Source organism: Dreissena polymorpha, chromosome 1 (genome assembly GCF_020536995.1).
Source record: "Dreissena polymorpha isolate Duluth1 chromosome 1, UMN_Dpol_1.0, whole genome shotgun sequence".
In the NCBI taxonomy this organism is placed as follows: domain Eukaryota; kingdom Metazoa; phylum Mollusca; class Bivalvia; order Myida; family Dreissenidae; genus Dreissena; species Dreissena polymorpha.
The window spans coordinates 153,165,920-153,179,707 of record NC_068355.1 but is presented as its reverse complement, the minus strand read 5'-3'; the positions used below and the strand labels follow the sequence as shown (position 1 = coordinate 153,179,707).

The 13,788-nt window shown below is 33.1% G+C and overlaps 1 protein-coding gene across 2 annotated transcripts in view; it reads left to right on the top strand.

The window, feature by feature from the left end:
- LOC127856183 (uncharacterized) overlaps positions 1 to 13,685 on the top strand; it is an 89,350-nt gene extending 75,665 nt beyond the window's left edge. For both annotated transcript variants that reach the window (XM_052392265.1, XM_052392258.1), the window contains exon 3: positions 13,498 to 13,685. In XM_052392265.1, coding sequence (XP_052248225.1) covers positions 13,498 to 13,622 — 125 coding nt within the window. In that variant the 3' untranslated portion in view covers positions 13,623 to 13,685. The remainder of the gene's footprint in view (positions 1 to 13,497) is intronic.
- Positions 13,686 to 13,788: the final 103 nt, after the last annotated feature.

Genomic DNA, 13,788 nt, shown 5'->3' with positions numbered 1-13,788 from the left:
TTATCCCCCGCCAGAGGCGGAGGGATATTGTTTTGGCGTCTGTCCGTCCGGCCGTCCGGCACTTTTGTGTCCGGAGCCATATTTTGGAAGTTCTTTGGTGGATTTCATTTAAACTTGGTATGAGTATATATATGCATAAGAGGATGATGCACGCCAAATGGCATTGTACACCATCTGTTAAAAACAGACTTATGGCCCTTTGTATCTTGAAAAAATGCTTTTTAGTGTCCGGAGCCATATCTTGGAAGTTCTTTGGCGGATTTCATTGAAACTTGGTATGAGTATATATATGCATAAGAGGATGATGCACGCCAAATGGCATTGTACACCATCTGTTAAAAATAGACTTATGGCCCTTTGTATCTTGAAAAAATGCTTTTTACTATAGGCACTTTTGTGTCCGGAGCCATATCTTGGAAGTGCTTTGGCGGATTTCATTTAAACTTGGTACGAGTATATATATGCATAAGAGGATGATGCAGGCCAAATGGCATTGTACACCATCTGTTAAAAACAGACTTATGGCCCTTTGTATCTTGAAAAAATGCTTTTTACTATAGGCATTTTTGTGTCCGGAGCCATATCTTGGAAGCGCTTTGGCGGATTTCTTTGAAACTTGGTATGAAATAAATTGTGAAGGCTTAAGAACCTTCCTTTGTCTTAGTTTTGTGTTATTGTCCTCCGTCCGTCCATCTATCATTATGTTCATCCGTCCAATTTGCACCCATCCTCAAACAAAGCATATGATGTGGGGGATACCTTGGGCCTTTCAGGCCCTCTTGTTTCTTCACAAATTGAAGAACCAAAGACCGCTTCACAAAGATGGAAAAAATATATGTTGTTGTGGGATCTCAGGTTAGTGCCTAAGGTCCTTTTGCTCTCTTGAATTGATCTACATTTGTATGAGTATGCATAGTAGAATTTAGACAAGTCGCTTTATTTCTTAAATCTCCTTTTGGCAAGATTGTAATTTTGATACAATAGCCTTTTTTTGCATTAGATGTTGGAAAGTGTGCCTTTATCCAACATTGCAATCTTTTTATTGTGTCACTTGGCTAAATGCGTTTAAAATAAGAAAGTATAACATTCCTCATTTTAAGCTCTGCGTTTTCGGAGAAAAACCGGAGGTATTGTCATAGCCAGCTCATCGTCCGCAGTCTGACATACGCCGTCCGTGTCGTGCTTAAACCTTAACATTGGCTCTAAAATCAAAGTGCTTTCACCTACAACTTTGAAACTTCATATGTAGATGCACCTTGATAAGTTCTACATGCCACACCCATTTTGGGATCATCAGGTCAAAGGTCAAGGTCACTGTGACCTCTAAAAAAAAATAATAAAATATTCTGAAAAGCTTTCATTTATTCAAAACTGCACCTGTAGCCGAGCGTGGCATCCGTTATGCAGTGCTCTTGTTTAAATATTAATTTTCACATGTTACAAAATTCAAATAGCAAGACATTAAATACCACTTTAATCTTGGTTAAAAAGGCATGAAATGAATTTGGAATCTTGAAATATTTATTTATATTAATGTTTTGTAGTTATCTGTCAAATATTTCCTTGTTACATTCCCTAAAATAGAAACCTCTCTTTAGGATACTATTCCCTGTTCTTCTGCTATAGGAAGTGATCTTTTGACACTTGAAGACACTTGTATGCCCCTTTGGTTGAATCACTAGTAATTTAGTGGTAATCCTGAACATTTTGTAAACATCTTCTGTTTAATGTATTGCATTTGTGACTCTTACCAGAGGCATATGTACCGTATTGTGCAAAATATGAGTTTTATCACATGAATTAGAGTGACTAGTTCACAGATTGATTTAATGACAATTTTCTAACCTTTGGTCTCTGATTCAAGAAATAAAACAAAAATGTACAAGAGAGAAAAATAAAATAATTTTGATGGCGTGACAGTTGTTTTGAGTTCTTATGTTATATTTTATGGCAATTCTAGGAATGGTTAAATATAGTATATAATTGTAATAAATTTCTAACCTTTGGTCTCTGATTCAAGAAATAAAACAAAAATGTACAAGAGAGAAAAATAAAATAATTTTGATGGCGTGACAGTTGTTTTGAGTTCTTATGTTATATTTTATGGCAATTCTAGGAATGGTTAAATATAGTATAATAATTGTAATAAATATTGCATTTTCCTTTATGGCTGAGTTGTTTAAAGAATTCACTTTCTAAAGTCTTATTTTTGGTATGTGAGTCTAATTACATGACTTACAGATCAAGTTCAAGTTTTGTTTTGATTCATTGATTTTTGACGACGTTGCAGGCCTTGGACAGAACAATTTTCTCCGAAATAACACTTTTCCAGAATTTTTTTTTTATACTGTATCACATACATTGCCTTATTTTGATTTGTGAGTCTACCTACAAGACTTACAAATCAAGTAACGTCCATGTGACTTCACCTACCTCTCTATGTGTAGAATGGTCTGTACAGAAAAGCATTTTGCTATAAAAAGGTACTTTCAAATAAAGTTAGTCTGGTAAAGGTATTTGGTCTTTTTTGCAGGTAACCGTAGGTGTGAACAGGGACTTCTTAAGTGTTTTCCAGTTTGGTTAAGGTTTTTTGGCGCCTTAATTGTTCATCACATTCACGCCTTTGTAGTGCGACAAACAATAACCCAACTTGTCCAACATTATAGACTGCCAGTTTTACGTCAATACTGACATATCTCAACAACTATAGCCCTGTCTACCATGCGCCACGAAAATTTAATTCAGCATTCAAATTTAAAGCCCATGCTTTCCCCGAGGAAAAATGATACACTGTACATGAATTCTTATTTTCTCTCGTTTTACACGAAACGCACGTGGACTGTTAATTTGTTGCTAGAAAATTACAAAATTGTCAGAAAAGTATAGTGCTATGCAACCCATGCTCCTTATCATAATGACGCTTCCTATGTTGAGAGCTTAATTAAGCTTTCCAATGCCCCGGATTATTGGATTGCGCAATAGTAAAATGGCAGCCATTTTCGGTCCGATTTGGTGGTTTTATTGTCTATAAATATTTTTTTCTGCATTTTTGCTTTGATAAACCAGCCTGCGCGCTATACATGGGTGCGCGCTATACAAAGTAAAATTCGGTATACTGGGGTAAGTTTCGAAATAATTTCACAGGAAGAATTTTGCATATAGGTTTAGGGTATTGTCATAGTGCCCCATACTTTTTTTACTTGTTCTGGTAAACCTTGAACATAAATCTCAAAAGTGAAATTACAGTATTAAACTCCGAAAATAAAATAAAATTAAAGAAGTAAACATGTATGTCACACATTAAGACATTGTATTTAACATATCATTTCATGTTCATTTCCTTTATGAAACAATGTTTTGCAAAGTTTTTATTTTTGCAAGCTAAATATTTTATTACAAATGAATATTTTTATGGCAATGCCATGATGCTGTTATATGTAATTATATATGTGCTGTTTATTTGAAAGTTGCTTGAACTGGTCATATACGAGTACACATATTAATCATTTCTTTTAACACCAATTTGCTTAATTAAACAAAAACAAAATGGCTCCTTGTTTTGCAAACTTTCTGTTATGTCGAATCACGTTGTAAAAACGTGTTATAATTAACATTAACTGATAGATCAAATGATATGGCGTTCATTTGTATCAACACATGTTGTTTTGTTAAAACTGAACAATAATTTTTAGATTTGCATATCACATTTTTGTAATGAATGCAATAGGATACAAAGCAATATTTTATTGCATCAAACTCAGACATGCAAAAAACGGGGATTTCATGAAAAGCGCGCGCAAATGAAATTGAATTTCTGTAAACAATTACCCAACGTTAGGAACTAATCGTCATGACTGCTAATTTCTATTTATCTGTAACGTTTTCCATTGCATTTTAGCATAGATTATTTTAATTTATAATGTCTACAAATAACAATGATTTCAAACATGTATCATAACACTTGTAAAAGCTGTCAATGATTAAATGGATCGCTAGCCCATAGTCACGAAACACAAGCTATTTTCACACCTTGCAGTTAAATGTTAACAACCAAACACAAATCAATATGTTCTGTATTAATTGTTATCAATTCCTAGAAGGTATATTAGTCAGGTGTTGATCACACATCGTCATCTTTTAATTTCGTTTATTGTTTTGATCTGGGGGCCGCTGCGTGTTGGCTGTATAATCTGCAACAACTCTGACAAAAAAAAACAACACACAATGGGTAATAAAGTTGAAAACAATTAGCGCTAATCATTACTATTCTACCTAAACGGAATCAACGCAATCGATAAAGCTGTACTGCACACGCGTTTTACAGCAATGTCACAGGTCAGTTGAGTACACTGTATTATCTACACCCCTTTGTGTCAAAACTGGATTTATCTTGATTTTGAATCAGACGAAGTATGAATGTGCAGATTACGTTGGATATTAATGCCTCATGCCTTTGGTAATTCAGTCTTATGTTTGTTCAAATATGGGATATAATTGTTCGTTAGGATCTTAAATTCGTCAATAAGTCAACTGACGAAAAACACGAAAATTAATGCGTAACAAATAATCATGGTTTCACAGTATACATATCTGTAAATAAGTGAATGACACTATGAATCTGTTTATTCAATCAGAGGTTTCATTGATTGATCCATTGGCAAAGATTTGGTAAATGCATGCAATCTATACAGGTATATAATAAATTGTATTTAAGTCAATATTTACTGAGAAAAACATGTTACCTAGATAGTCTATTATTACAGATGGTTGTTCAATCAAACTTTATTTTGAGTCAGTAGATTTTACAAGCTGAAAATATGATGGGGCGAAGACGAAACTGAGTTGTGACTCAATATGTCAAGAAGTATTAATAATTATTCTATAACAAAGGCGAAAGGAAATAGAATTGGCGTTGTCCGTCAGTCAGTCTGTCATTCCGTCTGTCACAAAACTCTGCATGGCTTTTCTCTGATATCAACATGAAACTTAATGTAGTTTTGATTCTTACAGGAAAAAGTAATGGCATTGACTTTGTAAATATTAAGGAAAAATGTTATTTGCTTCTTGTATTCTACATTTCATCATATTTACCAATGTGAGTTATATATTAAAATTATTTTATTTATGTTGAACCATAATAAAAAGCCATCTTCTGCTTAAGTAATTTGAACATGAAACAAGGAGAAGTAAACTATAACGAAATATGTTTGGTCTTTGCACTTGTCAATATTTAGAAAATAAAGGAGAACAAACAACCTGTATTTATTCTTAGATTTTGTGTCAAACTGTTGTACCTAATTAGTTTTTTTATTGGAGAGAAAATATTTCCATGCTAAGCACACAGTTTAAATAGTAAAAAAAAGCAGTGCTGCATCACAATTGTTTTCAGATAAGCCCATGCAAAATTAATTTTTAGCTTACCTGAGCAACATTTGCTCATGGTGATCTTTTGTTATCGTCTTTTGTCCGTCCTGGGCGTCAACATTTGCCTTCTTAACACTCTAGAGGCCACATTTTTTGTCCGATCTTTATTAAATTTGGTCAGAACAATTTTGTGCACATCAACTTTAACATTGCCCATAACTTTTGCAACATTGAAGCTAGCAACTTGATATTTGGCATGCATGTGTATCTCATGGAGCTGCACATTTTGAGTGGTGAAAGGTCAATGTCAAGGTTATCCTTCAAGGTCAAGATCAAATATATGGCTTTTGTCTGTCCGTCCGTAAACTTTAACATGGACCATCACTTTTGCAATATTGAAGATAGCAACTTGATATTTCGCATGCATGTGTATCTCATGGAGCTGCACATTTTAGTGGTGAAAGGTCAAGGTAATCCTTTAAGTCAAGGTCAACTTTTGCAATATTGAATATAGCAACTTGATATGTGGCATGCATGTGTTTCTCATGGAGCTGCACATTTTGAGTGGTGAAAGGTCAAGATCATCCTGCAAGGTCAAAGGTCAAATATATGGCCTCTGTCCGACCGTCAGAAAACTTTTAACATTGCCCATAACTTTTTTTTTGCAATATTGAAGATAGCAACTTGATATTTGGCATGCATGTGTATCTCATGGAGCTGCAATTTTTGAGTGTGAATGAAAGGTCAAGGTCATCCTTCAAGGTCAAATGTCTATATATTGCTTCAAAGCGGCGCAGGTAGGGGGCATTGTGTTTCTGACGAACACATCTCTTGTTTATAATGATTTATCATGCATGTTAAGCATGGTTCCTAGTTAATGTCTTAAACTCTAGAATTCACATTTTTTTACCCAGTAATCATGAAACTTGCTAAGGACATTAAACAAATTATATATTTATGGGGGAGTTCAAAAATGAGTATTTTTTGTTAAAACATGGCAGCCAGTTGTTGATTCGTTTTTCTTATATGTCTATTATTAAACTTGATACATGTTCAAGACAGTCAGGTTCATGGGTGTCTCCGTGAGTGCGTAAGAGTCTTTTGATCTTTTTTAACATTTTGTTGTTTCACTTAGTGAGTTTGCCTGGTTGTCTGCCTTTAAGCATATGCTTCCTGAAAACAATTTCTCAATTTTGCTGTGTCCTCATCCACTAGTCGGTCAGCAATTTGTCTGCTTCCTTCAATTCAAAATAACATTAATTAGATATGTTTTTATGCCCCCGGTTAGGGTGGCATATGCAGTTGAACTGTCAGTCTGTCTGTGCGTCCGTCCGAAAACTTTAACATTGGCATAACTTTTTCAATATTGAAGATAGCAACTTGGTATTTGGCATGCATGTGTATCTCATGAAGCTGCAAATTTTGAGTGGTGAAAGGTCAAGGTCATCCTTCAAGATCAAAGGTAAAAAAAATTAAAATACAAGGGAAAGTAACAAGCTTTAAAGGGAGATAATTTCTATTTTATATCATTTGGCATGTACCGATCATTTTTACAAGAGAAAAAGATGGAGGACACTCTAGAGGGTCACATTATTGTCCAATCTTCATGCGACTTGCTTAGAGTGCTTGTCCAAATGATATCTGGCCCGAGTTTGAAATGGTTCTGGTCTGTTGAGAAATATGGCCTGGCAATTTGACTTCTTTGACATAGTAAAACCTTGTGAACACACTAGAGGTCTTGAAGTAATACATAATCTTCCTGAAACTTGTTTCCGAACATTTATCCCAATTATGAGACCTGAGCTGAAACCGGGGTCCCATGGGATTAAATTCTAGGTCAATAAGTCAAATTAAAAAATGTTGTAAACACTTTTTAGGTGATATTTATTAATAGATCTTTATTAAACTTGGTCAGAACATTTGTCTCAATAATATCTCAATCAAAACTGAACTATATTGGATCAAAGACAGAAAGCATAAGTGTGGTTTGCAGCCTATACATATATCCAATATATTGTCAAAATAAAATGCACCGCCATTTCTACATTATATCCATATATCCTTTAACCTTTGAAGTACATGTATTTTCATGAATATTGGATCAATTATGTTCAGGTCATTGACAGCATGCAGAAATTATAAAAAAAACAACAACAGCAACAATCAATTATGAATTAAACACCAAGTGCTAAAACATATATACATATTATCTAGATTAAAAGATGTCACAACTTGAAAATGTTGCAAAAAGGGCAATTTTACAATAACTACCAAGATCATTTGAAAAGTGTGGTAGAGACGTTATATGACTCTTTATGTTTTTAAAATCATGTCCATACTGTTATAGATACTATCTGCAACTTTATCAATCAGTGAAACGAAATAAAAACACATAGCTGATTGGATAATTAAGTAGCTGGTATACAACCTTTAGTGGTTTAACCAGTGAGGTACAAAAGGCAGGTCATTGATATTTAAAAAAATACAACAAAACTTAATATTGTAAGTTCAAAACGATATAATGAAACCGGGGCTATATGATTGATACATGTTTTTCTGTCAATCTCTATCTCTGTTCATCCATCCGTCTCTCTGTCTACGGGCAAAATTGACATAGCTTTAAAAATAAATAGGGTAATCATCATGCTTATAACATTGTCGAAAGATTGTTGGTGGAAATAATGAAAAACAAGCATAATTGAAGGTAGGAATGAACTCTTTTATATGTTGTTTATATTTGTTGTTTTGTTTTATCAGTTGTAATGATACATTCTTTTTGAGATATTGGTAAATGGTAGGGATGAATGTTATCATTAGAATATTTAAAAAAAAAACATTCTCAAATTATTTGAATACACTTCATGAAGGTCCTTTTTGGCTGATGTTTTGATAAATTATTAATGCAAGAGTCTGCATTACTTTTAAGTGAAAAAGAATATTGCTAATGACAACTTGAAAATGCGTGCATATAAATCATTTATAATGGGGCTGGGAATTCAAAATTGATCCTTGCAGCTACATTTAACTTTTTCAGTTTGTACATGTTATAGTACAAAGATTTTGGTATACTGTAAACATTAAGTCATTTGTCTATCTGCTCGTTATTATAAGTCAGGGGTTTTAAAGTGGTAGGAAAGTTTTCTATTTTGTGTTTTTTAATAAGTTGTGTCATTTCATGAAAATGGGAAAATGAAAATATGGGTCAATAAAATTGCAACCCCATCTATTTCATTGTCGGGTTTGAGAAAACAACCGGCTTTCTTAAATTTTTAATTCCTACAGAACGTGGCATCTCATCAGGATCCAAACTGTTTGCTATTCTGATAGTATTCTTTGAAAAAAAATAATCTAAGAAATGCTAATTTTAGAAATTTAGCAGACAACAAATTTCCCAGCATGCAAAGGGTTAAAGGAATCTGCATAACAATGATGACACAAATTTCAATTCTCACAGATACCTTCATGAGTTATAGATCAAGTTTGAGTATTTCTTGGTCTGTTGATTTTTGACAAAGTTACAGGCCTTTGAGACAATTTTCTCAAAAATAACCTTTTTAAGAAGTTTTTGTGGAACTTTTTTAGATTTTTAATCTTATTTTTGGTGTTTGAGTCAACCTGCATGACTTTTTGTCGTAAATAATTGAGTTCTCTACTACAGCAACATATAAAAAAACAACAACAATTATCGTGATCGTCTTAGAATTTCTTTTTTATGTGGAGGTTATGTATAATAGCAGGAGGAAAGTTTTCAGCTATGATGTCGTTTTACTTTACTAACCTATTATGAAAATCTTGCTGCCCACTATGGAAAAATGCAATCATATGTACAATAGTATATGACCAGGCTGAGCCTATGAAAAACTGGTATTTTTTATCAGGTACAATTAACTAAATACTCACGTCAACGCCTGAAATACTCCCCCCCCCCCATGGCATGATTTTTATCAGAGTCATTTTATTTTATGTAAAAAAAAAAAAATTGGTTTTGGAAATGAGATTCATATGGAAAATGAAGGGAGCATATCTTTTATGTTTTGGAACGAACAAGTCCTACTAAACAAGTTTGAAATCAACTAAGTGCAAAAAAACGTGCATTCATTGATGCAAAAGTTAAAGTTCATGTTTGCAACAATTCAACTAAATGCAATCTTATTACTTAAGATGTGTCATGCAAGATATGCCGTAGACACAATTTTATTAATAAACTTAAAAAGTGCAATTACTCTGCAATTATGAAGGCTTAAGTTGTGGTTCTTGTGAATTTCCTGTACATAATTCCTTCAATGTTACCTATATATCTATACAAAATTGTAGGAGCAAAAAAAAAAGAAAGCGAAGATATTACCCTGACAAACAATACGCATTCAATTTACCTCAGTGTTTACAATATATAATGGTAAATATTACCTCAGAACTAACAAACGCTAGAGTATGGGAGTTATTGCTCTTGTGCACAGCTGAAAGAGATCTATCAACCTTTGAAAATTCATGTTGATGATCTCATATAGAAATACGCCCACACGTTAAAATGGATGCAAGAGTTATTGTTCATGGGCTTCCCATTAATTAGACCTTTCTGCATATTAGTTATTTGTGTATATATCTTATAGTACCTAAATAAACTGCACTTCTACAAAATGTTTGCTACTTGCCTTTAAAGTTTTAAGTTGATAGTTAATGTTGTTTTTAAAATATACCTTGGACAAAAAGAAAGAAAAAAAAGAATAATTACATTAAAATACCAAAGCAAGAGCCTTGGCTGCTGAGCGGGCACATATTCCCCACAATAAATAAATTCAGTTTCATTGCCTATGTAAGAAACCAGAGTTCAAGATAGATTTAAAATTAAAACTTCAAAAATCTTTAAACTACAAGAGATAGAGCTTTAATATTTAACGTAAAACATTGTTTAAAGGTCCTCTACATATTTGTGCAAATCATGTTCAGGGGCTTACAAATTTGCAAATGCCGGATGACATGTTTAATTAAGAGTAATATAGCAAAAAAAATGTTTTTAACAATCAGACCAAGAGGTGAAATATTTGGCATAAAACATCCCAGTTATTTCTTTGTTAAAATCTGCATACTTTGGTATTATCTACAATGTCTTTATTTGTTTTGAAAGCGTATAAAACTTGGAATTCGTCCTCTTCATTGACACTCTTACAAATACAATGTTTTATACCACTTTTAGTACTGATTGTGCCATATTTCTCTAAGGACTTTGGTCATTAAATATTGCAATATTACATTTTAAATAAATAAACTTTGCTGTGCAATTCTGCTGTATTTACATAAATCTGCGAATGTATTGCAGCTACACCTCTAACACAGTCCTGGTGAACATATAGCATTTATGCATAGTAACCAGTATTTGCACATTAAGAGTGTCTCCATGACTACAACTTTGCCTCTCAAATAACTCTGTGAGTGGTGTTTAAAGGGAAGTGTGAAAATACAAACCAAAACATTTGAAATAATTTATTCACTCGTTTTAATTGCTATTCAAGCTGTTGCTACCTTGTTTACACCTAATGTTACCTGTGTTACCAGCTATTCAGTATGTTGACCACAGCCCTTCACCTTCCTTTATAATATTGCCCCATGGGTGCAACATGGTACCATGTTCCTTCTTTCAATGGTACTTTTGCACCAAGGGGTCAATAAGATGCAGTTTTCTGGAGAATATTAACAATTGCACAATGAAATTTGCATATATTAGAACTATTCTTTATTTTGACACTTATTTTATTATTAAGAGAAGTTGAACTGAACAAACTGCAATGTGACTTACATCACGGCTCTGTACGTTATAATTATATATATATATATATATATATATATATATACTGTATTGTATTGTTATTCTGCCCAGAAAGGATAATTTTCTGTACAGATTTTGAGGCAGATTCTGTGTCTATGTATTTTCTGCACAGAATAAATGAATTTTGTCTTAGTTCTGGCCAGATTCAGTTCAGACTTAGTACAGAAACGGCTCAGATTTTGTACAGAAGATGATTGAAATAATGACCTTGGGGTCAAAATTAGTGCGATCTTAAGGGTAACTTTTATTTGTATATTTTTATGGTAAAAAATTAAATGCTCTAATACTAATGCTAAGATAACATCAAATCTGACTATTAAACAGAGAAAACCACAGTTATTTGACAAAATTTGTATAATCTGTATATAATTGTTTAGTTTCCACGGTCTCAGGGGAAGGGGACTTTGGCCTTAAGCCCGCTTGTTTTGAAAGTGTGGTAAAAAACAGGTGGATTTACAGCATGCTATGTTCTTGGTATCTTCCATTTTTTACACACAGCTAGTCGTTCTTACCATTATACAATGACAACTTATTGTATTTATAAAATTGTTTTCACACAAATTAAACCTTCAACCAATTAGAAAAGATGATATTGATTTTTTTTATGGACGAAGTTTAAAAATCACACACAATTGTCACTCCTATTCTATTGGATGTTTCTTTTCCAATTTAATCAGAATGCAATATGGCGCTGTTTTTTAAATGACAATTTACATTTTATTTATGAAGACAGTAACAAGTTCATTGTTCTGCAATATTACATTATGAAGACTTTGTGGTGGAAACTAATGCATGGTATGTGTTAGTTTTTAATTTATTAAATAAATGTTAGATGGCCATGTTATTTAAATAAATGTTGATCCATTTCATAATAACTTTGAGATTTAGTTCTAATAGTCATATTAAATTGCTGATTACATTTTCCTATTTCTTTGTGAAACATGCCTTGGTAGATTAAAGATTTATGATAAAAAATATTGATGTTGAGTTCAATCAGTAATTGAGAAATCAATTTCTAAACTCCGTTTATTGTTCTATAAATAATGATCTGAATTTCATGTTGATTCAATGAGAATTTTATTGATGTAAATTTAATTTTCTGATGTACATCAATTAAAAAACCAGGTGGTTAGCCTGTATAATTAAATGACCATGTGAATTGTTATTTATTGATATGATAGATGTAAACAATTATAATACCAAACCATTTCCATTTTAACATAATTTGATACAATTATGTGTGAGTGAAATGAGAATTGTATTTGACTATGCTGCAAGACAAAACTTGTTCACCAGATCACATCAAAGAAAATGCTTTTTTATTATAAGCTACATGTAGGTAGGGCCATCGTGCTACTCTTGTTTTTCGAATTTGACTTTCCAAATACAAAAATATTCAGCAGGGAAATCCAAGTACTAAATCAAGTCATCTACTTTTGCATAATTGTGAATACCAGGTATTCTGCTCAATTATGGCAAGCACCATTTATTTTTCTGTGGTATTTAAACTAAGGTGAATATTGGTGTTAATATATGATATGAATACTTGTATTTAGCAGCAATATAATTGTTTGGACCAGAATTTCCAAAATTTCAGTTGTTTACATCTAGTTTTGGTAATTGTTATCTATTCAGTTGACATTTGATAGATTAAAAATCATTTTACTTTGTTATGTTTTCACTCAATTATCTCATAAACAGTTTAATTCAAGACAACAGAATATTGAAGAATATATGTGCTCATTATTGAAATGCAGAAGAAGGCATTTTAAATTATTAATTGCTAGCTCAATTTTCAAAAGCTTTTGTTTAAACATAAGGTTGGCTTTGTGAATAAAGCATATACAATTTCCAAAAGTCAATAACAAGTGTTACAGGGGAGAATATTAAATCAGTAACTTTCTACAGCTTATTGTTAATTTATCATATTTGTTCCATTGGGATATAGATGAAGAGCTACCTTTGTTGGATATGATGATGAAAAACCACCTTAGTATGAGCAGTATCCTTAGTTGGTCTTGCAGTGTGCTTGGCTGACATTTAAATTGTGCTCCTTTTGTCAAAAGATATATAGAAGACTAACTAATATTATGTGTCACTGGGATATAGATGAATAACTATTATCCATCATGTTTCGGATATAGATGAATAGCCAATTTTTCCATTTCTGCCATGGACAGCTCCACAACCATGCTTTACACCGTGTTCTCACCGTTTTATAGGATACAGATGAAAAAAACAATATTTGCCATCTCCAGGATATAGATGAATGACCTATAATTTATGTCCCCGCTGTGGTATGATTTCAGGCCAGCCTTACAGCGATGTGTATGTGATGAGGAAGGGGGTAAGCAGGGAGCCATTGACTTCAAGGCACAGATGCATTTGCAGGAGGGTGAGCCAGGAACCATGGATGCCAACATTCAGAGGCTAATGAAGGAGGGTAAGCCGGGAGCCATGGATTCCAGTGCACGATTGCTAATACGAGAGGAGGGTAAGCGGGAGCCATGTATTCTAATTCACAGAGGCTCATGCAGAGCAGAGGTAAGCAGGGAGGCCATGGATTCCAATCACAGAGACTCATGCAGGAGGACAGTAAG